The sequence below is a fragment of the Typopeltis vanoorti genome, chromosome 8 (genome assembly GCF_054136105.1).
Source record: "Typopeltis vanoorti isolate ZY-2024b chromosome 8, IOZ_Tvanoo_1.0, whole genome shotgun sequence".
In the NCBI taxonomy this organism is placed as follows: Eukaryota; Metazoa; Arthropoda; class Arachnida; order Uropygi; family Thelyphonidae; genus Typopeltis; species Typopeltis vanoorti.
In genome coordinates, this window is record NC_143556.1 from 29,036,103 (window position 1) to 29,063,766 (window position 27,664).

A 27,664-nucleotide genomic window follows, 5' to 3' on the forward strand; every position below is an offset into this window, starting at 1 on the left:
TTCAATATTCATACTTACATTTTATTTTAGTTTTCACATTTAATCATACTGCTAATAAAACGGATATCACAACATTCTTATTAAACTTTAGATTTAGAGCATCCCATACTTCGTGATAAATTTATCCATGGAATCTCTAAGTGGAGTTAATTGTGTGGCTGAAATCGAATCCACATTTAACTGAGTGTGTATTAAATAATCTTTAACAATAAAGATATGCCGGTACTAAATTGAAAAAGTAGCTGCTATTCCCAACACCTAGCATCGGTCTTATTAAATGCACAGCTGTACCAAGTAGTTCAGTACCTTGAAACCCTCCATATTAATTCATTTAGATGGTATGGACAGTAGCAAATAAATGCAACGGTTTTGTGGATCAATTACATTTACATTTCTTAGCATCAGTTTTGCTTAAGACGTTAATCTAATGTCAAGTATGGCAAACTGTTTTTTCGTTGAAGGTTGTTCACATGCTCCCAGACGAATGGTGAGATTCCTGGAATGAAAATCGTGCTGTTGATGACATTTCAAAGACGCGGGTCAGTGTCGGAGAAAGGGGGGGGAATCGAGGGAGCTGTCTCCGTTCCACCTGGAATCCAGTTCCCTCGGAGACAGGTTGCCCATGTGTTGTAAGACAGACGAGAGGCCTGTCGTTATAAAAACTCTCCAGACAAATGCCAGTCACTTCACAATCATAGCAGAGAGGCGGAGGTCACCAAGGTCAAAATCGCAGACGTCAGAGGGCGCAGTTAAATCACACTAAACCACACCCTCCACCAGTCGGAGCTGTGTGTACCGCGAGAGTATGAATCGAATACTTTCCATCACGAAGTCTGAGTTAACAGAATGTCCCTCATCTGCCCCTTGCTGGTGTGCGCCATAACGTGGGTAAGTAAAGCTCTGTCATCTCCAGTCGCAAGTGACAATGTCCGTATTTCAAATGTAATCCAAACTGACCTCGAGATAAGTAATTACATCTATCATGCGTGATTTAAGAGAGAAGCGTTTCTCGTTTCTCATCCTTACTTTGTTGACTTTGGTTCCGAATTCGGAATCATCCTACTGTGATGTTTGTCCTTGGCCTTAAAATGAGTGCTGAAGTAAATACTGCGGCGTCTTTCGAAGCTTAGCATAGTCTTTTACGGTCAGGCTTTTAAATGATTATTGTGCGTGTAGCATAATATGTTAGAATAGTGCGTTTGTCTAATTGTTTACTTTGTTATGAATAGAAAATGCCAATTATCTTTGTGTGCGTGTGCGCGCTACGAGACTTGATTAAAAAGTATCTGGAATGAAGCAGTAAAAAGACAAAGTTTTAATTTCAGAATCTGACAGTGATGAAGTATAACTGTGACATCAATGGACTGACGAATATTCAATGCTGATCACGCAACTAAGCAAGATGTTTGGCCACAAAAAACAAAGTACTGGCATGTGTTTAAATATTAATATTCACTTGAAGAAAAAAAAACATTTGGGAGTGTTATTCTTTAAAAAAAAACCATGAATATCCATGGATTCTTATAACATGGCATGTTTTATAGCTGGCAAAAAATTTAGATTGGTACTGCACCGAAATTCTTTCTGATTATTTAAGAAAAAATAAGAATTCGTCTAACGCATTTTATCCCAAAGGGAGGCAGAGTTCCTTTAGCCTTAACTTTTTGTAGTAGGCAGCTATTTTTCATCCAGCTTCCTTTCACTGATAGTGGGCCCAAGCCATGACTTAAGGTCCTTAGCAATGTGGTAGCGAAACTTTCACTCTTCATTCACTATAATCCTCAAATCTCTATCTTCATTGATCACTTACAGCAATATCCCATTAATGGTATCCTTTGAAAACGCATAACCTTACGATTAATGAGTAAACTCACAGTCTTTAACATTTGCCCGCAGAATTAATCTGCCCAAGTCAGTTTTAATCTGCTGAATCAAAGCATTTTTGTAGGGAGAGAGAGAGAGAGAGAGAGTGGCAGACAACTACCGCCATCTCGTTACCCTAAACGCTAACATGTATGTTATTGTCTATAACAGTCTGAGTTCTGTTGTCAATTTTTGATACGTTGAAAATCGTACTTCTCGGTAACTGGACGAAGAAAGGCCTTAGAAAAAAAAAATCGTCTAGGTATCAACTAGAATCGAACCTGTGATGATCTTTCTTCGAGCTCACTACAATGGAAGCAAACGCGATTTACACAACAGTGAAACACTTAATTATATTTTAATTAATGTACTTTGGTGTTTTGATATAAAAAATTGATTTCTGAAAGTAAAAAAAAAATCAAGAAATAATATTTAAAAAAAATAGAAATTAAAGTGAAAAATTAAAAACCTTAGCTATCCAATCTGCTAAATTCCTACAGATTTACCTATGATGGGTAGAAGTCACAAGGAAAAAAGTTTTCCGTAGAAGGAATCGCACCTTGGTCTTTACTTGACTGCGTTAAGGTTTTGTTTAGGTTTAATTACAGCTGAAGTAAGTAAAACTTGGACCAGTATATTATGTTCATTCAAAATTTCTTTGGTCAATTTCTCGAAATTTTATAGGATGAAATACGCACATTTTCTTAAAAAAAAAAAAAAAAAAAAAGCTACTTCCATATGAAAACATCGAATTGCAATAATAATTCCTTTTGATGTGTTATCGGAATGAAAAGCATGCAAACCTGCCTCCATGAAAGCACAATACACTGTTGCAAAACAGCGCAAATGTTTTGCAGCTGAATGTAGGTCCAAGTCTCAATGAGAAATTATAAAAGATAATGTTAAGAGCATAAATATTTAATTAACCTTTGATTCCAGCTTCTTTTTTTTATACATTTCCAGAACTGCTTTGTCAACTGATCAATCTTACGTTATATAATAATATAATAAAAGACTACCTAACTAATTTTTATATAAAATTTGTAAATATAAAATATTAATTTAACTTATATATGAAAGGTAATTAATTCATTAATTTTTGAAATTTTGAAATTTTAAAAGTATAATTTATGATTCCCCAATACATCTTTTATTTATTTATATAGCGTTTTCCAAATTAAGTATTATGCTAAATCAAAGTAAAAGGTAAATGATAATATTTACCTTTTATTCTTCACTGTGGTATCTAGATGAACACATTAATAAAATAATTTAGCACAATAATCAGAATTATTACTTTAGTATTCATGTAAAACTACTATTGCGTGAAAAAATTCAGGTGGTTAGCCAGTCTTTACATTTAGGCTCCGTAAAAGAGTAAGGATAACTAGTTTCAACTAATTTCAACTAATATTCCTAACTAGTTATTTTCACTGACCAATTTTATAAGTTGTGGATTTAAAAACCCAATCTTTCAGAAGATAAAACCTTATATTGCTGAGGGGAAGATCCACTTACTCAGTAAATGCTGAAAAATGAAAAAAAAAAAAAAAAAAAAACGCCTAGATGTTTCTAGTCAGTACTAGAACAGAGCAGGTAAAGATCTTTCGTCTGGAGATGCAGCATTATTGAACGCTGAAACGTTATCGAAATGGTGCACAAGGCTTCCATGAAATATTATTTTATGTTATTCAAAGAAAAAAATAATAATTTTATGGAAAGAACATTGCACTCGAGGATATCCTACGGCTAACACTTGATTTTGAAACGGAGAATATAAGAAACCAAATTATCAACTGTAGGCAAAGTATCCAGATGAAGACATTAAATGTTCTCTCTCTCTCTCTTTCTCTCTTACTTTTTGTTTGGAAAACCAAGTTAATAATTTTTGTGGGACATCCAAGAATGTAATGATTGGACTTTTTTTTTTTTAAATTAAGAAACTGCTTTTTGACTCTTCCCTTCTTAAAATCACGAATAACGTTTACAAACAGATTCTTTCTCCAGCATCGACAGTAATGTTCATAGTCAAGTCCGGATTCGATCTCCACTGTGCTGCAGTCACATTCATGTCTGAAAAGAAGTAGGAATGTTATTAAAACATACATTCGCAGTTATCGAATGTGTCTCATGATGACAGTACAAAGTTTTGCAGATAAGCACATTTAATTTTATTTTTAGGTTTGTATTTAATTCCTTCGTTTGAATATGCTTCCTATCTGCATTTCCTCTTTCATTATGTTTATCTTCTCAAATCGGTGTGAAATATTTATTTTCGATACTGTCATGAAGTCAAAAGATGAAAATATCAGTACTTTAGCTGCTTTCCCAAAACGCGTATTTATTTGTCCATTACATGCGCATATAATGAATAACTCGGCTCTGGCTGAACGGATTTTATTCGAATTTGTCATTCGTATTCTTGTCTAAAGTTTATATGAGCATGTTAGTTATGGTTTAAATCAGTCAGGAAATTTACGATAAACAAATTGATTTAATAACTCTGCACAGGCAGACTGTATTAAAATTTGGTGCGTGTAATCATCGGAATTACACTGTTCTAATCAATTTTTATTAATTTTCCTGATCTCGAATATTACTGTAATTATTCTGAAACCACTCCAAGAAATTATGAGTTTGTTTTGTGCTATTATGCTTTCTAAAAAAAAAAAGAACTTAGATCGCTATATTTCTTGTAGTGACATCCTCATTATTCTACTTTTATCTCCATTAAATAATAGTATCAGTAAGCTTTGATATCACATGAATAATATACAAGGGCGAATACAGTTTCAAGGCTGTAGTGATGTATTATATATACAGTTAAACAATCATAGGCTCTTATTATTTGTTTGATTTTTATTTGTAAAATAATCCGAGTTAACGAAAGAATAACAGTTTAAGAATAACTTTGTTCTTTTAGAACAATAGTTTCAAGTAAAAATCGCCCATATGATTCTAAGAAGGTTAGTTGCATTTGTTGTCTTCGTAATAATTAGCCTTTTAACCACTTTTTCTTTCTTTTTTTTTTAAATTTATAAATCGATATATTTCAGAAAGTTTTACGCATTTGAACTGATATTGTAATCTGCAGTCTTTTCGGAAAACATACAGAAACTGAATTTACTACTTTTTCGTGTCAACTCTTACATCCAGAAAATGCCTGTTTGTTTGATGCTTTACTATAAAAATGGGCATCATTGAATTTAGCAACCCAAAATTTTCTGCGGTCTCCTATTTGACTATTAAAAAAAACCATAGGTCACGTTTGGATACAAATGTCGAGAGAACTAAAATAAAAAAAAATTAAAACTGTGACACAAAAGTATTTAATAATAATCAGAATTACTGATTTATAAATATAACTATATATATTTATTTTTTAACATTTTATTATTTCTCAGCTAAATTACATACATATATACAATAATATTTTTATATATCTATATAATGTTTATAATACATTACATGAGCACAATTGTGCATGACAGACACTTGTATACTTAATATACTTTTTCAAATAATAATAGTAAGTATTATTATAATTATACTTATTTACAAAACGTATATTATCATAATATTAACAGGGATGATTATTACAGATTTTTTTTGCATTTTTATACTATGTGTGTATATATATATATATATACAGGGTGTTCGGGATAAATTTGACATATTTATAATTAATTATATTTTTCCGTAAGTTACATGTATTAACACACACTTCTCTTCATTTAAAAGTTTGGACCCTTCTTCATTCATATACAAGATGTCAGAAAGGATGGATAGCTGGAACCCACCTGAATCATGGAAGAGAATAACTTGTATCATGATGATTCGTGCCCGCCATCAAAATAAGGATATTACGACTGCTGCCCAATGCTCCCTGAATACAGTAAAAACAATCAGGCATGAACTAGAGACTTGCAATGGTGACTACGAGGATGTAGCAAGAAGAAAGATCCCTAGCAGACGATCTGATTGCGTTCGTACAGCAGAATTCCTCGCAAATCTGCAGGAACAGGTGTTGAAGAACCCTGGCATTGGAATTCGGGCTTTGTTCGTGGAGTTGCTAACTGTAGTCAAGCCCTGGATAACAAGGGTAGCCAATGGTAGGCCGTATGTATGGCAGCAGGATTCGGCCCCTTGCCACACCTCTGGGAAAAGTCAAAAATGGTTGTCTGAAAATTTCTACGACTTCACCAGTCCAAATGTTTGGCCTCCAAACTCCCCAGACCTTAACCCCATGGATTATTTTGTATGGGGCGCAGTTGAAAAAGACACCAATCGCACTTCCAGTAATACAAAAGCCCAGTTAATGGATAAAATTAAAACAGTTTTTGCGGCCCTTCCCAGGGAGACTGTAGCATCAGCTTGTTCGAGGTTCCGAAGCAGAATTGAAGCTGTGATCGATGCTAATGGTGGTTATTTTGAGTAAATCTTGTTGATAGTATTGTAATTAACTCTGCCTGTAATGTTTTTTTGTCAATTCATTAAATTTAATAGATACAAAGAAGATTTTCTTTTTCCTTACGAAACTGTCAAATTTATCCCGAACACCCTGTATATATATATATATATATATATATATATATATATATATATATATATATAATAGATATTATTTCTCTATAATAATTTTTTAATAATAATAATTTTTCTATTATCATCACACGGAGTATTTACATATGTACATTTAAGACATTACTTTTTTTTCTGCTCTGTACAAAATTCTGTACGCAGTTTAAAGTACCTTTTTATTTCTTTCTAATATTTTTTTTCAATAACTTGCAGTCAATGATTATGAGGATTAGTTGAATGAGGCGGGCTAATTCTCCCTACTTCGAAGCTTTTATGAAGAGAGTAAGATTAGCCTTCACTATTTATTTTGTTTGGTACTGTTTATGGATGGAATGTAGGCGTTGGATGCTGGTGATTTGCGATGTGTATATAAGTGTTAATGCTATATTAACTGTGTTGGTATAGTTTCTAGAGTTCGTGTTTTTAATGTTCTGTGTTTCAAATTTCTTGGTAGGTTGTTGAGTAGCGTGGGTATCAGATGCGATCTCACAAAAGAACCGTATGAGTGAAGTGTCTAGGGATATATATATAATAATAATAACGTAAAGTAAAAAGTAATTGAAAACTAATTTCCTGAAGAATGCTAGATAATTTTTAGATGATAATATTTTCGAATGTGAGGGAAGAAAAAGGATTAAATATTTTTTTCTTTTTTCAGAATAAAATTTTGAAAGTGGCAAATGATATTCCAGTAGAAAGTGTAATTTTGTTCCTCTAGTTTTCTGCTCCTTGAGGATTGGTAAAAAAAGTAACAAAATATATTTCATTTTCCTTCTTTTTAAACAGTGTTCGTAATGGAAACGAAACATTGCATTAAACAGAAAGAAATCGAAAATATCTCATAAGCATCCTAAATCCATCGGAACAAACACACAAACAACCACTCATTCGAGTTTATATGTGAAATTAGTAGACAACTTGGAAAAAGACATTTCATGATAAAGAAACCTGTCTCCGCTGCTGTTCGAGAGTAACTAAGTCAGTTTCAGTGGAAAATCCCATGTTTTCCACTCGTGTCCTTCAAACGTAACCATTTCTAACAAAAGGATGCACGGTACTCTTTTAACTTCATCGCTGATCTGAAGGAAAGAAGACCTTACACTCAACGTGTAACATCTGCTGTCTCGTTTTTTTGGCAATGAATTCGGACCTTAACACCAACTTAAGAGTTTTATGAATTCTATTCGTGTCTCTGTTAAAAGGTCAAGGCTAGTGTAATCTCGTTACCAGAGGCTCTGACGTCATAATTGCAGTGCAGTGGAAACCGTACTGACTGGGATGCTTGTTCGCAGAATTCCGTCCTTGACTCACTCGGATGCCCATTTCTGGATTGTCAACGTGATGTGTGTGTGTGTTCCTCCAGGCAGAGATCCTTTGATAAATAAGGGTGGGATGACTTTCTTCATACGATGCCATCCTTTAACAGTTAACGTTCGTGACCCCTTTTCTTCTCCACCTTCGGGCATACGCCCTTTCTGCAACCACCTGTGAGAATTTCAACACATTCCGCTATTATATGGATTGGCGAAGCACCGCCAAGTAAGAATCACCCGAGTTAAGCTGCTTGTTAAATGGATATAATTTAGCTGTGGTTGTTCTGTGGTTGCTCTTCTGTGTCTCCGATAGCAGTAATTGTCTTTAGGTTATCGCAATAGAAATCTGCTTCTCGAACGTAGATTTAAGCGATAAATCCACTGGAATTATTTAACGAAATGATTTCAGTCTAATTTGCTTTAAAAAAAAATAAATAAATAAAACGCTAATTTTGAAAAGGCCATTGACGTTATTTTGATATTTTAAAATAACGTCAAAATGCCAACGATCAAATGATAATTTCAATCCGTATGGCAACGTTTTGATAAGACTTTCCAGAAAAAGATTAATTAATTAAATAAAAATAATAAATTTACAAGTACATTTGGAGTTCAAAAATTCGAACAATATACAAGGCAACTTTTTTTTTTCGTATTCTTTCGCGGACATATAAACCAAATAGTATCATGCCAGTCAATGTTTAATTTCTTTATAATTATTACTAAGACGCATTCGAGAAGCTAAATCACATAACCATCAGTAAGAAATCAAACTCGAATGCAAACCAACTCGCTTACTAGAAAATAAGCGAACAACAAAAATGCTGAAAGCATATTAATTTAATCGAGGGCAATAAAAGTTTATATAAATGTATGTATGCTTCATATTCAACTCATATTCAACCTTTATATTACGATGACGTATTTGAGCTTGAATTCTTATGATATACTCGTTATCAGATCTTTAGTGATAATGAAATGTTTTGAATTTTATAATTTTAAATATATAAATATATATATTTATAAATTATAATTTTTTCTAATTTTGTAGTTTACTATTTTTTATTTCTCAAAATTTTGGAGAACTAAAGAGAGCAGGTAATCGACCGTGAGATGCGGTGATTAATACCCTTGGAGGGTAATGGATGGCAATGCTGTAGCCAATGAAGTTCTAACTGAGGCTCGGCTATTGCTGTTACCCTCCTGCCATGATCAGAGCTTTAATAGCTCAATAACACTGTCCTCTACAGATAATGGGGAAAATGAAAAGCATTCTTGCTTCGCCCCTTTAAGCCAGTCCTTATAAGGATTATAATTACACATGAAAAATTAGATGAGGAATGTCCTTTTTAAGACTTCCAGGTAACGAATGGCAATGCAATGCTGTAGCCAATGAAGTTTTAACTGAGGCTCGGCTATTGCCGTTACCCAGCCACGACTACAGCTTTTAGCTCAATAACATCCCATCCACACAGATTTTCTTCATTCAGATGATGGGATAAAGAGTCAAGGATTCAGTCCATCGGCCAGTTCTTTTAAGAACTTAATTACATATGATTTCACCAATTTTTTAGTTTCCAATAGACGTGAAAAAAATTAACTAATTACTTAAATGCATTGTTTACTTTAACTTAACAAGAGGAGTATTTTACGTATCATTATTTTTACTGAAATTTTAAAACAAATCATATTTTAAAATATAGTGATTTTATTTCATTATTTTAATTATTATTGTTTTATTTATTTATTATATGAATTTTATAATGAGATATTTTTAAGTTCCACGTAAAATCTACTTTCAACGAATTCCTGAAATGAAAACTGAATCTGATAGAATTTGTACCAAATCGGTACAATTGCTATCAACCACATGTTAGTCTCTCAGAAAAAATTATAGTTCAATGATTTATGTAAAATTCACTATTCCTACAGATTCTTTTTATTTATACATAAATTAATTATCCCTTTTTAATTTCCCAAAGAGATTAGGAATAATTCTTATATCCCTAACTTTTGGATTTTGTTAAGCAGCTAGCCGATCGATCCAAAATACGATAGACAATTCATAACATCTGTTTCCTAATCCTAACTAGTATATATTATTGTTTGTAACACCTAACTCGAAAAAATTGGATTTTTGTAAAGTTACATGGCAAAACCCGAGTTTGAAGAAAGTCTATTTCCCAAATATTGAAATAGGTGAGCTAAATTTTGATTAAACGAAGAAAAAGAAGATGCTTTGAAGTTTCGATGAGAAACTTTAACCCTAACTGCGTGTACCGAATGGAAAATTCATGTCTATGATAAATAACCTACAGTTGTACAACTATAAAACTGTAGGTTGGCTACTCACTCTCAACTTTGTCATCTCTATTGATATGAATATCGATACAGTTGATGATACCATAGTTACCAGCTATTTTTCAAATGGCATAACAGATGTCACTAGAGAAGAAATAAATGAAAATCGTATGGATAGTTAATGTATCGATCACATCAAGGTATTTGACTCTTGCAGAAAGTACCACAATAGCTCAAGTTTAGGCTTAGAAGTCAATTAGAACTTTAAGTCGAACATATAATTGAATGAAAACATAACACCCATGAACAAGCAGTAAGAAGCCACTAGACACAGCTTTCTATGTTAAATACATTTCCAGTGAGCTAGCCAACGATCGTCACCTGCAGAGATCTGAAGGTTATTTTGAAGACTCTCCATACAGAAATTATAAACAGAATAAGGCATCCTAGAAATTAAAATATGCGACACGATTAAGTCATAACTACGATATCTCTCTTCAAAAATGCTACCCAAGTAGTTTCGAGGGGGCCAATTAGAATCGTGTTAATATTAATGTTACCTTTCAAGTTATAAAATTATTTATTTATTTCCAAAATGAATGCACTCATAAAATTGTAATAAACATAAGTGTAATAATAATTGGCTAATTGTATATACGCTGCATGATAATAATATTATTATTATGACTTGATATTGCGAATCAAATTTAAAACTCGATTCCAGATCTCGCTGCCCATCTTGGGGTTAAGCAATCCTGTCGGCGTTTACGGCGGTCGTGTGACCAAATATCCTTACAAGACTACAGCAACAAGCGAGTTCCTATCAGATCATGCTAGAGGTAAGTCATGCGATGCTTAAAATAGATTTAATTTTAATACTATTCATTCTATTCATTCTATTAAATTTTAAAAGTACATATTTATTATACGAGGGCTGTTCAATAAGTAGTAAGACTAATTTTACTGTCGCGAAACCACTCATCACAATATTAATTTCTGTGGAATAAAGAAATGTTGCTGTCTGTATTAACAAAAGAGATTGATAGATGGCGTATACGGGCTGATGTGCCAGAGTGTCACGTGACTAAACGCAAGCTTGTTTCGGCGCGCCTGCGACCGCGACCAATCGTCGAAATGGAATCATTCCTTGGAACAGCATTATGCAATTAAATTTTGTGTGCGTTTGCAAAAATCAGCATCGGACACTTTTAACATGATACGCGAAGCTTTCCACGATGAAGCAATGTCGAGGGCAAGTGTTTTTCGCTGGCATAAAACTTTTAAGGAAGGAAGGCAAAATGTGGAAGATCTTGAACGTGAGGGAAGACCTTCAACTTCCATCATAGAGACAATGATCAACACAGCAGCGATTATCATCAAGGAGGATCGCAGAATTACAGTACGCCAGCTGCATGTTGTCCTGAATATTTCTGTGGGAAGTGTTCACTCAATCATGGCTGAACATTTGGGACTGAAACGTGTTTGCGTCCGATGGATTCCCAAATTCTTGACACCGGAGCAAATGCAGCATCGAGTGGATGTGTGCACAGAATGGAAAGAAAGACTGGAACAAGAAGGCGACAATTTCTTAATACGCATCATTACAGCAAATGAAGCTTGGTTGTATCACTATGACCCTACAATGAAACAACAAAGCAGTGAATGGAAGCATCCGTCTTCGCCTACCCCCAAGAAAGCAAAAACTGTAAAATCGGATGGTAAGTTATGACCATAATGTTTTTTGACTACGAAGGCATTGTTTACCAAACACGCTGTAGAACCCGAGAATACTGTAAACGGCTCATACTATGCGGATGTTTGACGGACAATGGTACAGTACGTCAAAAGGAAGCTGAAGAATGGCTTCTTATTGCGCCACGATAATGCAAGGCCACATATTGCTGGTTGTGTCGTGGACGTTTTGCAGAAGAACAACATGTATATCCTACCACACCCTCCATACAGTCCTGATCTCGCACCGTGCGATTTCTGGCTGTTTCCTCAGCTCAAGAAACCACTAAGAGGCCGCCATTTCGAAAGCAACAAAGCATGTGTAAAAGCTGCGGAGGTGGTTTTGAAAGAACTCTCAAAAAACGGACTCTCACATGTGTTTAAGTGGACGCAACGTTGGGACAAATGCATCACGTCTCACGGTAGTTACTTCGAAAAAGACCATGTAAATGATGACGATTAAAGGTAATTTGTTTTCTGTATAAATATAGTCTTATAACTTATCGAACAGCCTCTGTACGTTTGCATATTGTTCAGTTGTAACTTCCATTGCTGAGAAACAATAACTGAGAGAAATAAGATGAAAATTGGGCACGCATCAAAAATAGTTACAATACATTCAATTTTTTTTTCATTGACAAGCTCTTTGATTTATTCGCGAATTAAGTCTTTAAGCCATGGATTTCAATAACAATGGTCTTGTCTCTTCAATTCCCTGTGCACAGTTCCGTGAGATGTAGATCGGGAACAGCCTTCGTTAAATGTTTGTCAATTGTTGCACGCAGGAAGTTCTGTTTGTCCGTGCAAACCTTCTCGGAACGAGATCGCCTTCTCAGACGAAGGCGATCTCGTTCCTGACTGACTTAATACCATAGTTACGCCTGTTAGACAATCAATGTGGGTTATTTTTCCACTGATTAAACATCTGGGATATTTCACGTTTTGAAAAACCAATCATTTCTGCTGCTTTCAAAATCGTAGCTCCAGCTGGACGAGGCAACCACCATAAGCCCTTTACCGAACTCCGAACGATCCTTTGTTTTTCCCATTGTGATCCATACTATTGGCGATTACTGGCAAGCAACATTCTTAAATAGTTGCTAGAGCATATGGTAACGCACGTGACCAAGTATCTTGCATATATGCTGCATCAGAGAAATAAGATTTTTTAAAGATTAAGGAGGAAGTGTAAACCTGCAACATTGACTCCTTGTACAATAGCACCACATCCAGAAAAAATCGGAAAAAGCATTTTCTGTCTCTAATCAAATATATACCAAAATTAGACTGAGTTGAGTTTACATTATAGATTGCTTATGTTTCTTAAGAGTTCTCTCTATAGAATTTGGAACAGGAAGTGTGGATGCCTAAACATAATTTTGTAATAACTGTATTTTTAGTATTTTGATAAAAGTGTTGATTTAAAGCATGAATTCAAATAATTACTTCTTTTTCTTGCCCTAATTGTCATCAAAACTTGTTGGGAAAATGTTTGTTTTTAAAATGCTGGTATCACAGTTAAAAAAAAAAAAAAAGCGAAATACGGGTGCAAATATTTTGCTGTTCCACGTTCTGTCTACAGAGTGCAGCAGTGAGTTTAGCCTACCCACGATACTAAATATCCTATATATTTTAGTTAAATTGTATAAAATAACTATAAAAATATAAAATATATTATATTTATCAATAGATGTTTAAAAAATATTTTAAACATTTTATTATCTATTAAATTTATATTATACACCATTAATTATTCTATATCATAATATTACAATTAAAGATTCACCATATGTTTCGATCATGGTAGAAGTGACCCTTGGAGAGTAATGGATGGCAGTGCTGTAGCCAAAGAAGTTCTAACAGAAGCTCGGCTATTGCTATTATCCTCCTGCCATGATCAGAGCTTTAATAGCTCAATAACACCTCATCCCTACACTGTCCTCTACAGATAAGCCCTTGTAAGCCAATCCTCATAAAAGACTCGATTAGATTAGATTAGATTATGTTATATATTCTATTACAATAAGTAAAAGTAGCTTTGGATGTTACAGTTAGAGATTCACCACTTCAATCCATTATAGTATTACAATAAGTAAAAGTAGTTTTGATATAATGAAGTGTAGTCTGTTTTTACAGGTTATCTGGGCTGATTGTATTGTGGTTTGTGTTTTCAGTGTCTCTCTCCTGCCAGTCTCAAGAGATCGTCGTCACTCTGGACTTTCCTGAACCATTTCGTGGTCTAGTCCATGCCGGAAGCAAGAACAGTGGCTGTAGTGTTCGTGGTGATGGAAGGACGTCTTATAAGTTGCATGTACCATTGACAGGTTGCGGAACAATTCAAGCAGTAAGTAACTGAGATAAGTAATATACTTAACTTTGTTATTCTGTGTTTCAATTTTATTTTTCGCGATGAAAATTTATGTTCGACTTTTTTTATCCATCGGAAATTATTTTAAGTAAAAATAAGCTTTATATTAAAAAAAATTAGAACGGGTATTGATGAAATAATTAGAACACACACGCACGCACAGATTGCCTTCGTTTTATAGGATAACTAGGTGGGTGCGTTGTTTTGAATCGTTACAGAAACAGCCAAGATTACAAGGCCAGAGGATTATGTTTGTTAATTTTTCTGTTAAGTCAAGAAATTGATTGAAAGTTAATTTTACCATAAGAACAAGACTACTCATGCTACAACAGTTTGAGTAGTCCATCTTACTACTCTTTCTTGTTAGGCGCCTTTCCTCATCGTGTTTTCATCTTTTAATGAATTAGGGAGAGAGGGATCTGAGGAAGAGGGCAACGCTGGTCCTCCGGGTTGGGGATGAGCATGGGTAACAAACAAGTACCACTCAGTCTTCAACAGGCAAACATAAATGGACATCGATGTAAGTCTTGGAATAATGTAAGCCGAATAAAATTGTGAAATGTCAGAAACATTGAAAAATCTGGTCCCATATAGAAATTTAATAATAAGCAGCACTTAGTTTATGAGGATGAATATAAACAAATAAACATGTAAATTTCCTGATGGACATACATTTAATCAAATAAGCCATATCGTAATCAGTAAAAGGATTTTCAGAGGAGCTGAGTGTGATGATGAGCATGTTCGAATTGCTATTATTAAGGTTAAAATAAACAGTAAATATTTTTTAGCACATACAAATCGACCGAGATACAATATTAACAAACTAGATAAAACAGAAGAAAATATGAATATGAATTAAGCATGCAGTTAGAAGAGAAGGGAAATATTGAAAACATCTGGAATAAGGATAGCAGAAAATTCAATTGGAATTCAAAGTAGAATACGGCTTAAAAATAGTTCAGTGAAGAATGCGAATTGATAGTAAAGAAAAAAACACAAAAGATAGAAGTATTTAGCTTTATAATCCAACTTGCAGGCTACAAAATTTTATCTAATATTGTACTGAAAAGATCTTACCTTGTGCTGAAGAAAAGATTGGTGAATATCAAGCAGGATTCTGAAGAAACAGATTTGAACAAACCTTTATACACTTAAACAGATACTAGAAAAAAATGGGATTATACTCAGCAGGTCCATAATCTGTTTATAGGTTTTAGAAAAGCATATGATCCCATTCGTATAAAAGGGATTTGGAAAGTATTAAATGAACTTGGCATACCTCATAAGATAATACGTTGAATCAAAATTTGCCCCACTGACAGTTGAAGAGCATGGTATTGGCTGATGGAATTAGATCTGAACCTTTTGTTATTAAGAAAGGATTGAAGCAAGGAAATGCTTTTCTGTCCATCCTATTTAACTTAGCTTCCGACATTAGAACATTTTGAAAACTCAAATTTGCTGCTGAAAAACTACGATTAAAAATCAACCAGGATAAAAGCGAATACTTAAAACTATGTAGAGGTCACGTTTAATAGGAAAATGACAAGTTTACCATCGATAACCAGAAATTTAAAAGCGCCGCTTCCTTCAAATATCTTGGAATATTGATTACTCGTAATAATAAACTTAGTAGAGAAATAGAAGCTAGAATACATGCCTCCAATAGATCTTATTATTGACTACATCTTTTCTATCAAACAGAGTTAAAACAGAAATTATAAGACAATTATTAGACCTGTTGTTTATATGGAGCGGAAATCTGGAACATAACAGACCAAGATGCAAAAGCGACGCAGATCTTTGAAAATAAAATCCTGAGAAAAGTCTGTGGAACTGTGTGAGATAACACAACAAGTGTCTGGATAAGGAGACATAATTACTATCTCTACTCCTAATTGATTTCACCACTTAGAAGTACGGATCTAATTGATGAAATCAGAGCTTGCAGATTCGGATTGCTTGGACATGCGGAAAGAATGAGTGAGGAGAAAATGGCTAAACAAACATTCAAGATGAAACCTGATGAGAAGCGACCTAGAGGTAGTCCGTGGATGTCCTGGAAGGATAATATCCAAAATAAAAAGACTTCCAGGACTTGAGATGGAGATCAGGACTGGAATGGAAGAACTCCAGACAAAGGAATGGAAAAAGTTGGTGGCAGCAAAGGACCTTAGTGGTTCAGCAAGCTAAAGAAGAAGAATGACCGAAAACGAATTCTTTTGTTACCCTATCCTGTAGATCAGGGGTTCTCAACCTTTTCCAGTGGCGTACCACTATATTTAATTCAAGGTATTAGATGTGCCAGTAAGGCAGTTGCTCACGTACCACCAGTGGTACGTGTGCCATAAGTTGAGAATCCCTATTGTAGATGAAAGAAAATATATTTTCAATTTTTTTCTGCATACTATTAAATTATCGCGGCCATTTTTATTCGGCTGATCTACAAAAGTGTCACAATTTCTGAGGGTTGTAATATCATAGCTTATTTTCAGATTGTCCAATTTCTGATTTTTACTGCCATCTTAATACTTACGTGTTTTTTTTTTAAATTTCTTATTTACATTTTCAGAACAATTTTTTTTTGTCGAGAATAAAGAGCACTAGAATGTCAAGTCCTAGTGCTCTTTATCCCCATTTTTTTACTCTATCCTGGACCTACAGTCGCTCTTGTGTGTTTGCTTTATGTATACATATAGTTGAATATGTATGCCTAAAATCACCTTAATAAAAATGTAAAATAATTCTCATTCTGTTATTTTTATCCCTTCAGCCTAGACAGCCTCTTAAAATTTAATGAAAACCGGATTTTTTTAGCACATTTAGTGCATCCACTTATCAAGAAATGAATTTTAGGACCTCCGGAGTAATATGAAGTAAGAAAATTACATGTAAGTTTGTACATTTCACGAGAAGTAATGTAAAATTAAAATAAAACATTCAAAAATACCATTTTTACTTTTATATTCATAGTTTAGTTGTGCATGCAGTGGGATTTCATATGATCATCGTTAGATGTTCGATTCTTTATGTCGTTGTACACGAATGTTATTTTTTAACACTTTCATTGCCAAGCTGAAAATTGGAATTTCGTGTGGTGGCCAATTTTTTTTTTTATTTTGTTATTTAGTTAGCAACGTCCACGCGATAACGAGTGATCGGCCGTTTGGTGAGAACTCGCACCCCGCGATATCGCGTGATTGGCAATGAACATGTTAAAGCATTCTTTCATTTATTTTTTACTTCATTTACTACTGCCATAAACCAACTTATTTCTGATTCGAAAAAAACCTTGATAGGTGGATGTACTAATTACACTGAAAGATGCAACAAAAATAGTCACCTAACAAGGTTATCTGTCAAAAAAGTTTGCAAATCTTGATTTGTTCTTCACATAACTTTTTTCTGGGTTTCAAAACTAGCAGTTTTTATTTTATTTATTTATTTCGTTAACTTTGAAGTATTTTTTTTTCTAGATGTGATTTGAGACATACGTCTTCCACTATATGTATATATGCAATATAACCCCCCCCCCCCACACACACACACAAAAAAAAAAACAGACTTGTAAATTCAACTTAGTACCTGATGAGTATGTACTAAATAAAGAAAAAACACTCGGAACACCTAAATCAGCGATCTTGACAAAACAAATTTTACCTGAAAATGCAAATAAGAAATACCTTCATCATAGTACAATTAGAAATTGTACTATCCAGAAATAAATTCTGATTAATTTATAAACCTTCCAAAATTATGAAAATTCTGTTGATCCTTCATAAAACAACAACAAAAAAAAACCTCGATAATTGCTTACACCAAAAAAAAAAAAAAAAGTCACCCCACATCTAATGGATAAAGTATCTAAATAAACTCGCCTTCATCAAACTACAAATTGTGCAGCAATTTCATTTTTAATTTGATGATTTCAGATGGAATGACGTTATCCATTATTTCTTTTATGCATAATTTGTTTTATTTATTTTATGGATTATTTTTCTCATTTTACTTATTCTATGCATTATTTAATCCAGAATTAATTATTCTTAATTAATACATAATAATGGGTTTCAATGCTGGTGTTTAACCGTACGAGCTTCATTCTGAAATTAGCAAAAATGCTATATTATGTTTAGCACGATTTTTTTAAAAACAAAACAATGCAGATTATTATTTGATTTCAATGATCTTGACCTAATTATTTTAATTTAAAGACTTTTTTTAGTTTAAAATTTTTTACTGAAAGAAAAGTGCCTGAAAACAATCCACATGCACTGTACATAAGTAACACCATGACTCACCTCATTTTCAATCAAATTATTTTAAATTTAAAAGGGTGTTTTAAAAATTAGCAATGTTCAATCAAACTAAAACAGAAAAAAATAAATAATTTTATCGGAATTAATATTTGCTTACATACTATAAACAATTTCTAGAGTTAAAAAATTCTACTTTTGAATTTTAAACATTTATTCCTTTGAGTAAGTAAATATTAAAATTATAGTGCTTATCAAATGGTATCTTATTTTGTTCTAAAGGAGTGATATAGGGGGGGGGGGTGTTACGTTAAAGATACCAAGCAATTTTATAAACTTGGTTTTAATCATTTTTCTCAAGTAAGCAAACAGACAAGACCTGAATATAGTTCAAGTCTGAGGCAACTCGTAGTAAAAGTGAAGTAAGCTCTGATCACTTTCCCTTAGTATCTCCCCTAATGCAATGCACATCTCCTTGCGGACATGTATGATGCTATGCATCATACATGTCCGCATTGTATTAATTAATATTGTATTAATATTTTGTTTCCTTTCCAGTGTCCAAATGAAGTTTTGCCATCATACATGTAAGGAAAGAGCCACTACCCAGACCTATTTCTACCTTTATTGGTTTCTTACTTGGGAAAAATGATTAAAACCAAGCTTATACAATTGCTTGGTATTTTTAACGTATAGTGTACCCAAGGTAAAGAACTTTCTACATCTTTCTCTCATCCTGAGAATTTTATTTAATAAGATCAAAGCACCTTGTGGCAACTTGTATAGGTAAAATTTATAAGTTCTGCATTACTTCAACCTTGGCATCTGAGGGTCTGGCTCCCACTAACGAGACCTCAATAAAGGTCAAAACTGGTCTGGATAGTGGCCGCTCCCTTAATACATAGCATCATACATGTCCGCAAGGAGATGTGCTTTGCATTATGGGAGATACTAAGGGAAAGTGATCAGATCTTACTCCACCTTTACCACGAGTTGCCTCAGACCTGAAAATACTTCAGGAGCAAACATAACTTACCTGTCTGTTTGCTTACTTGTGAAAAAGGATTAAAACTAAGCTTAGTATCTTTAATGTATGGTATACCTAAGGTAAAAATGTTTCTACATATCATTACTTGGTTGTTTTGGTTTGAATATTGCTATTGTATTAATATTTTGTTTCCTTTCCAGTGTCCAAATGGAAGTTTTGCCAATACACTGACTATTCGATTTCATCCATCGCTGGAGATGGAAGGAGATGAAATCAAAACTATACTCTGTAAATATGGTGTGGATAGCATTCACGTTAGCTAGCCAGGAACTGTGTAAACCATTGGTCGTTACACTACTGCATATGGTCAGGTATCGGGTCTTGGGATTAGCTACGTTTTGCAACACAAAAGATGTGCAACAGTTGCCAAATCTTTCCACTGTGTAAAGTGTTTGAAAATAATAATAATAATGTATCTAAAAGTGTGTGGACTAAGTCATTTGGTGTAATATCCTTCAGATTTTTTATTTTTATTTTTCTTAAAATAATAGGGTAAAGCAGAGGTCGACAACGCAGTTCCCCCGGGAGCCATGGCGCCCGCAGTGAATTTTTAGTGCGCCCTCAGAGAAATTATTGTAAACTGCTTTGGAGCTCGCAGCGGTAATAATATACTAAAATGCAAGAAAACATAAAGAAAAAAACACTGCAAATATAATACATGATGGTGCAAATTAAGTGAATATTGAATCCAACATTATTTCATAGCCGAATATAGAAACTACGAGAGTTTCGTGCCGAATATATAGAAACTAAAAGTTTCGGCGGATGCAAGCATAAGTAGTGCCTTATGGGCAACTCGTAGTAAAAGTGGAGCAAGCTCCAGACCACTTTCCTTAGTATTTTCCATAAATGTAAAGCACATCTTACAGAGGTCAGCAATAAAATTTGAAAATTAAATTATCCGATGCGAGCGCCTTGATAAAGCAAGGCGCTCGCATCGGATCTGACACAGGCATTTTTTCTTTCATTTCAGGCTTAGAAATTCTGTGATTAGTTGTTTTTAAGAAAAACAAGATTTCAAATTTTAACATTATTTTATTTACCTCGCTTTTACAACATATTTTGTCACATATAAATAAATATAAAATACCATTAAAAATGAATAACAAAAAGAATATTCATATTAACAATTAGATGTATCTGTCAGATCCGATGAAGCGCCTTGCTTTATCAATCATAATTGTAAGTGTATTTGTTTATTATGCAATAATAGTGTGGCTATTTCTAAAAAAATAACGTACAAAGAAATTTCAAAACCATTCATGCCAATTGTAATTTTAAGTTTAATTATTTAAATCAGGAGGAGTCGGCAACGCAGTGCCCGCAGTATTGCGCCCTTCATATTAAAAAGGTTGCCGATCACTCCTTTCTTGGTCTGAATTGGGGGTATGAGTTGCCTTTTGGTGCGCAGGGTTCTCAAGAATTTCCAGATGGAGGTGTCCTCTGGGTTCAAATTGTTCAGTTTAGTTTCCCATTCTTGATTTCGATGTTTTTGTAGAGCTTCCCGGACTTGTCTGTTTAGATTATTCAGAGTTGTTTTATCTTGTGGGGCTTTTGTGTTATAGTACCTCTTTCTTGCTTTGTTTTTCAGTCTGATTAGGTCCGTAATTTCCTCAGGGATCCTACCACTAGTATGAAAAACTGTGTTTTGTGTGACTAAAGTTAGTGCCTTTTTAATTAGGTTAGTGAGGTTGTTGATGGCTATATCTATCTCCTCTTTGTAATGGATAATAGGTGCTGGACCAATGTGGTCTGAGAGAGTTTTGGAGAGCTTGTCCCAAGATATAAAGGAGTGCGGAGGAAAGAATTGCTCTTGTGTACCGAGCTTAAGCAGAATGGGGTTGTGATCAGATGATAATTCGTTTAGCGTTTCCAGTTGGTATTGGTATCTGATGTTTCTGAGAATTGCGATATCGAGTACATCTGAACTTCCAGTTGGACTGTGATGAGTGGACTCTGTGGTTCCGGCTATAACAACAAGATTTTGCGTTGAGTAATGGTTTAGGGTGCGGCCTCTATCGTTGATTGTGGAGCTATACCAAGATGCATGCTTGGCATTAAAATCTCCAGCCATGATGAAGTCCAAGGAGCCGAGGATGAAGTCCAAGTCAGATATAAATAATGGAATGCTGGGCGGTCAGGACATTGTGGCTTAGGTAGTTTTTAATGTATATGGCTGTACCTCCTCCATTAGTAGTGAGTCTGTCTGTTTTGTACATTGTGTATGGCTATGTTTGTTCTAACTGCCTCACTAGCTACCATGCTTCAGGAATTCACCAAAACTAATCCCACGCCATCCTCCAGAAAGAAATTCCTTCAAGGCACCCATTCCATTCTGAGAGCCCTCAATCATGAACAATGGGAAATATAAGCCTAACTTCCTCACCATAACTACATGGAATGCAAATGGACTGAGCAACAAAATCCATGAACTACAAGAGTTCACTCACAGATACAATCGTGATATCTTAGTAAATGAAACACATCTCAGGCCAGCTAATAACCACCCTAAATCATAATTATCTTAACGTTCTTAAAAGAACTGGGAGATGGACTGAGTCCTTGACTCTTTATCCCGTCATCGGAATGAAAAACATCTCTGTGGATGGGGTGTTATTGAGCTAAAAGCTCTAGTCATGGCTGGGTAACGGCAATAGACGAGCCTCAGTTAAAACTTCATTGGCTACAGCATTGCCATTAGTTACCCTGGAAGTCCTAAAAAGGACTTTTCTTCACATCTCCTCATCATAATTATCCTTATAGTCCTTATATAAGGACTGGCTTAAAGGGGCGAATCAAGAATGCTTTTCATCTTCCCCGTTATCTGTAGAGGACAGTGTAGGGATAAGGTGTTATTGAGCTGTAAAGCTCTGATCATGGCAGGAGGGTAACAGCAATTAGGACTTCATTGGCCAGCATTGCCATCCATTACCCTCCATGGGGATTAATCACCGCATCTCACAGTTGATCCTGCAAGATACTCCTTGTACATAATAACATAGGAAAGTTATTTTAAATAACAAAAGGTGTTCTTAATATTCTGGTCTTTTAAACAACTCTATTTAAAATTTTTAGTATTTTTAAATTATAAAATTAAATAAACTTTTTAGTGAGTAAAAGTTGCAGACTCAACATAAATATTTTTGAAACAGTATACTTATATATTTATTTTCATGTAACCAGTTGAAAATATTCAAACTCGTTCCCTCTAGTGGATCATAGGTAGCCATGAGTAAGAATAAATTAACTAGCTTCAGTATTTATGTTATGAAGACCTCATCCAAGCATAATTCAGAAAAAACATTGTTCGGATTTCCAAAAAAATCAAATATAAACATAAATCTGTGCCTTACAAAGTTGCAAATTTCTTACGTCTTCCTCCCCCCCCCCCCCCCCAAAAAAAATGACAGCATCAAAGGTCTCTAACTAGTGTTAATTTTTAATTACTTTATTAATGTTAATTATTCCCCATATTTAGCTGAAAGCAACAAAAACTTAAGGATATTATAAACAGCCACAAAATAAATGGTACATTTCAAGATTGCATTTTGTACAGCGAACTGTCCCTTATCACGAATGACCCTACAGCTGTTTCTGGTAATATTATCCATATTTGGATGCCGTCCATGGAAAGATTTGAAGAAACTCATACGTTAAGACCATATCTATAGCGTTTCATTTAGGCGTATGCATAGAAGCTTTGCACAGAGATATATTTACTAGACTACATCCTAAGGACCATTTACTGTAAACCTTTAACGAATGGATTTCCAGTATTTTCTCCGGTCGTTCACCATGTGTCATGATGGATGATTTCCTCTGTTCCAAATCTATTTTAATACTGAGGATTCAATGGGTTTTTTTTCCTTGAAAATCTTCCTCCTAAACATAAATGACCTTCCCTCGCTAACCTCAGATCCTATCCTTAATTTTGCCATGATAGTACACTTCATTATTCAAAATGATTTCAACTTCAAAATCGACTACAACCATTGCTTTGATCTCCGATCTTCTCATTGTTATAAAATGGGATGAAGACAAACTAGTAAATTTTTCAGTGCCATGAGAATACAATCCTATTTATTTCTCGGAAGACTTCTTTACTTTTTTGATACTGTTACAATTTCTGTTACAATTTCCAGTCAATAAGATTAATTTCCGTCTCTTCCTTGGGATGACTTCCACATCTAATCTTTCCTTTCACAAGCACATCATCCATAGATCCTCCCCATCCAAAAATGTCTTCTTCCATGCAAGACATTACTTCTCGCCTTACTATTATATAAAATCCAAATGACCATATCTTAGAATTAAGGAATCATAATTTGGATACTCTATTTTACTATTAACCACGTTGAAATTATTACTTTGAGTCCGAATAGTTTTCCGATTGAAAAACTATCTGGACTACGAAATTGATTAAATTCCATATAACCAGAGCGGAGTTATTTGCGTTTCTATCAAATCCCATTGCAAATGGGAACAATTGAAACACAAATAGAGCTAGCTAGCTAGCTCCACGGGGAAGATTTCGACCCAGCATTTTAATAAAATCTGTCTAGGAATTACTGACATCGAGAGAGAGAGATGGGAAGGCGAACCAGACTAACTTAATGAAATTGTGCATTTTTAAAAACGTACCTGAAAATTCAAATTGTGAACTTTTTGTTCATCCATAATTATGTACACAGAAACAATTGTATTGATTCAACAAAGTAAGTAGACTGCAGAGGGTTGGAAAACTAAATATACTCATCCCTCGACTTACGTCCGTTTGAGTTACGTCCTTTCGAAGATACGTCCTTGATTCCATAAGGGAATAAATAACATTTTCGGCTATACTTTCGAATAAGACAAAAGCGAGCGTAAGGTAAAGCATGCACAGCGGCAACAGGGCTTTCAGTGGCAACCATCTTCGATAGTCGGCACGTGTCTTCAACAGCTCCTCTGTTGATTTTGTGTTTGAGAAATGGGTTATTTGTGTATTTATCGTTAAATATTTCGCGATGTTTTGTGCAACATGACTCCTACACGCCCAATCAAAAAACCTAGTGAAGAATCACAGAAAAAGAGGTGAGCAATTGATCTTGAAACGAAGTTGCAAGGTATAAAGCAACATGAAGATGTGGTAAGCCTGTCAATGTGATTGCACGACTTCGAATGGTCTCATTCTACAGTGACGACCATTTTGAAAAATAAGGATAAAATCGTAGAGGATGTGAATGGATCTGCTTCCATTAAATCGACGATAGTGACGAAGCAACGACCAGGTCCTATCGGTGATATGGAAAAGCTACTTGCATCATGGATAGAAGACCTGAGCCAAAAGCGCATACCCCTTAGCACTGTGACCATAACCGTTAAGGCACTAAGTCTCTTCAACACGTTGAATAAGAAGAAAGCAGAACCTGATTATGACTAAGAATTCAAAGCTTCTTCTGGTTGGTTCATGAGATTCAAGCAGCGTTTTGCGCTGCATAATGTGAAAATGTATGGGAATCTGCAAGTGCTGAGAAGGCTGCCAAGGAGTTTGTGGAAAAATTGGATAAAATTATTACGGAGGAAAATTATTTGCCACAGCAAATATTTATTATGGATGAGACGTCTTTGTTTCTGAAAAAAATGCCCGAGTGGACATTCATCCACAAAAAGCTAAAATCTCTACCTAGTTTCAAAGCTCCTAATACCCGTATTACGATTCTGTTACGGATAATCTGGCTGGATATAAACTGAAACCATTTGTGATATGGCACAGTGAGAATCGACGAATCTTTAAAAACATTAGGAGAGCAATAAGAAGTCGTGGATGATGACTCAAAAAAATTTTCCATGCCAATAAACTGTTATGGAGTGAAATAAAAAGCTAATTGTGTGAAAGAAAATGTAGAATTTAAAATTTTATTAATTCTAGATAATGTTCCTTATAGCAGTGATTTTCACCAAGTTCAAGGTCATGTTTCTCCCTCCAAACATTTCCTCTTTGATACAACCGATGGATCAGGGAGTTCTTGCAGTGTTTAAGGCTTATTATCTACGGAGAACTTTTTCACAAGCCATTTCTGCTATTGAAGGAAATGACCAGATTCTCATGCTATTCTGGGAAACATTCAATATTGATCATGCTATTAAAAATATTGCTGTGGCTTGGGACGAAGTGACCTGTCAGTGTATGAGTGGCATTTGGAAAAAGAGGTTTGTGCATTTTGGAAGTTTGTAATAGTGGGCCTAGCAAACAATCTGAATCTCGAAGTGAATGATGACGACATAATTCAACTCATAGAAAGTTCCCCTGAAGAGTTCACCAATGAAAAATTGGCCGAACTGGAGGAGCAACTGTTGCAGAAGAGGAAAAACAAGAAAAAGAAGAGGGAAAAGAGAAACAGGAAGAGGGTGTTCTTTGCAGTTAGCGATAGTCTCAAAATGGCTGAAGACATGGACCCCAATGATGAACGCTACATAATAATAGAAACGAAAGTACATGATGCGTTTGCTTGCTATGAACAACTTTATGATGAAAAGAAGAAGAGGAATAAGCAAAGCACATTAGACAATTTCATCAAGAAAAACAAAGGTTACATCAGAAGAGCCACAGCCTGATCGTTCACACAGGGAAGGTAATGAACACGTGATTGTGGAGGAAGATTTGGGTGATTATTCTCCTGTTTTATCGTGGTAGTAAAACCCAGTACAGCTTTATAATAAGGTTTAAAAATTAAAATGACGGTATACTTATTACGGATAAGTTCCTAGTATCTATAACTGTGTTGATTTAATGTATCGACTTACGTCCTGGCGGATGGAACGGAAGCCGGACGTAAGTCGAGGGATGACTGTATAGAATTTATGTAAAAATCTTCCCGAATATGATCAAATTCATAAACAAATAACGATGCCTGAAAGTTTCCGAAATAAAAGTTATTAAATTTCTTAATCTCCGGTAGAGTTTTTTAGTCTCTGCCTTATTTTGCCATCAAAAGGCAATGGTTTGCTGTGAATTGAAATGTAACCCTTCGAGGGTTATTTGAATATAAAAAGTTAGGTCAAAATGCAACATTCATATTGGAAGAAATATAAAGACAGATGCTGGCAATATAATCTTAGATGCTAATACGTTAATAAAAGCGTATATACTCGTAATAATAGCTAATCAATACGGTTTTTACTTTAATTAAATATTTTTGTAAATTTCAAAGTTGTATAAAGCTGTCTTTAGATCTTCCACTTAGGCAGAAGATCTAAAGACAGTCCAGGATTCGAACCAGCAGCCTGTTGATCAGTTGATTAGAGACCCGATAAGATAATTACTCCACCGACTCATACTCGAAAAATAGGGTTTCGCGGAACACAAGTTAAGAGGCACTGCTCGAGAGCCACTTTCTCAGCAGAACTAGCATCCATTATGCTTATAACACGAGCAATAGCCACCCATCATCTTTTCTCCAGTTGACTAACCTCGTTACTCCCGGTTGTCTGTCATTCCACCTGCCTCAGTTTGGAACAGCCTTCCCCCATGAATTATTTTACACTGACTACTATCTCTATTGAAAAGAAATATCAACAGATTATTTTGCTCTCAACTTCCACTTCTACACAAGGTAATAATTTGCTGTAGATCTCTCATATCTGGGAGTGATATAAACAAATAAATAAAAAGAGATTAAAATGAAACTTGTCAAGCTACTCCAGGCCTCCTAGAAGCGAGGCGGGATCGCATCTGATGATCAAATTCAGCTCTCATCTACAGACATTCACAAAACATCAACGTCCACGATGGAGTTCAAAAAAGCAACCTGTTGGTTCTTTCCTGACTTTCTGGTTGATGTCGCGCTATCAGAATTTTTTAACTGTTTGTTTTTTTAAACATGCAATTGCATTAAATTTTTTGAAGTTTAATTTTTCGATCGATATATTTGCTGTTTTCGAAAGAAGTGTCATGATGAATGCGACAAACTTACCTTATTCAAAGGGCACTACTGAAGAGTGGTATCTTAAAAATCCCACAAATGCGTTTTGAGTACTTTTGGCAAATATGTAAAAACGCATTTTAGATTCATTTTATACATCCAGTGGCGAACAAGTTATTTTGGCATTTGTGACGGTTAGATTTCACTGAAGTTTGCTATTTCCGCTATTAATACTGCTGCAGTCCCTTTTTCCATAGGAGATTCAGAGGCAACAAAGGATAAAAAATTAACGAAGT

The 27,664-nt window shown here is 34.6% G+C and overlaps 1 protein-coding gene across 1 annotated transcript; it reads left to right on the forward strand.

The window, feature by feature from the left end:
• Window positions 1–814: 814 nt before the first annotated feature.
• Window positions 815–19,847, forward strand: LOC150103886 (uncharacterized). The gene is made up of 4 exons (XM_090397032.1): window positions 815–888; window positions 10,783–10,897; window positions 13,964–14,133; window positions 19,605–19,847. Exons 1-4 carry the CDS (start codon window positions 847–849, stop codon window positions 19,725–19,727), a joined length of 450 nt encoding a protein of 149 aa, XP_090253158.1. The 5' UTR covers window positions 815–846; the 3' UTR covers window positions 19,728–19,847.
• The last annotated feature ends 7,817 nt before the right edge of the window (window positions 19,848–27,664 follow it).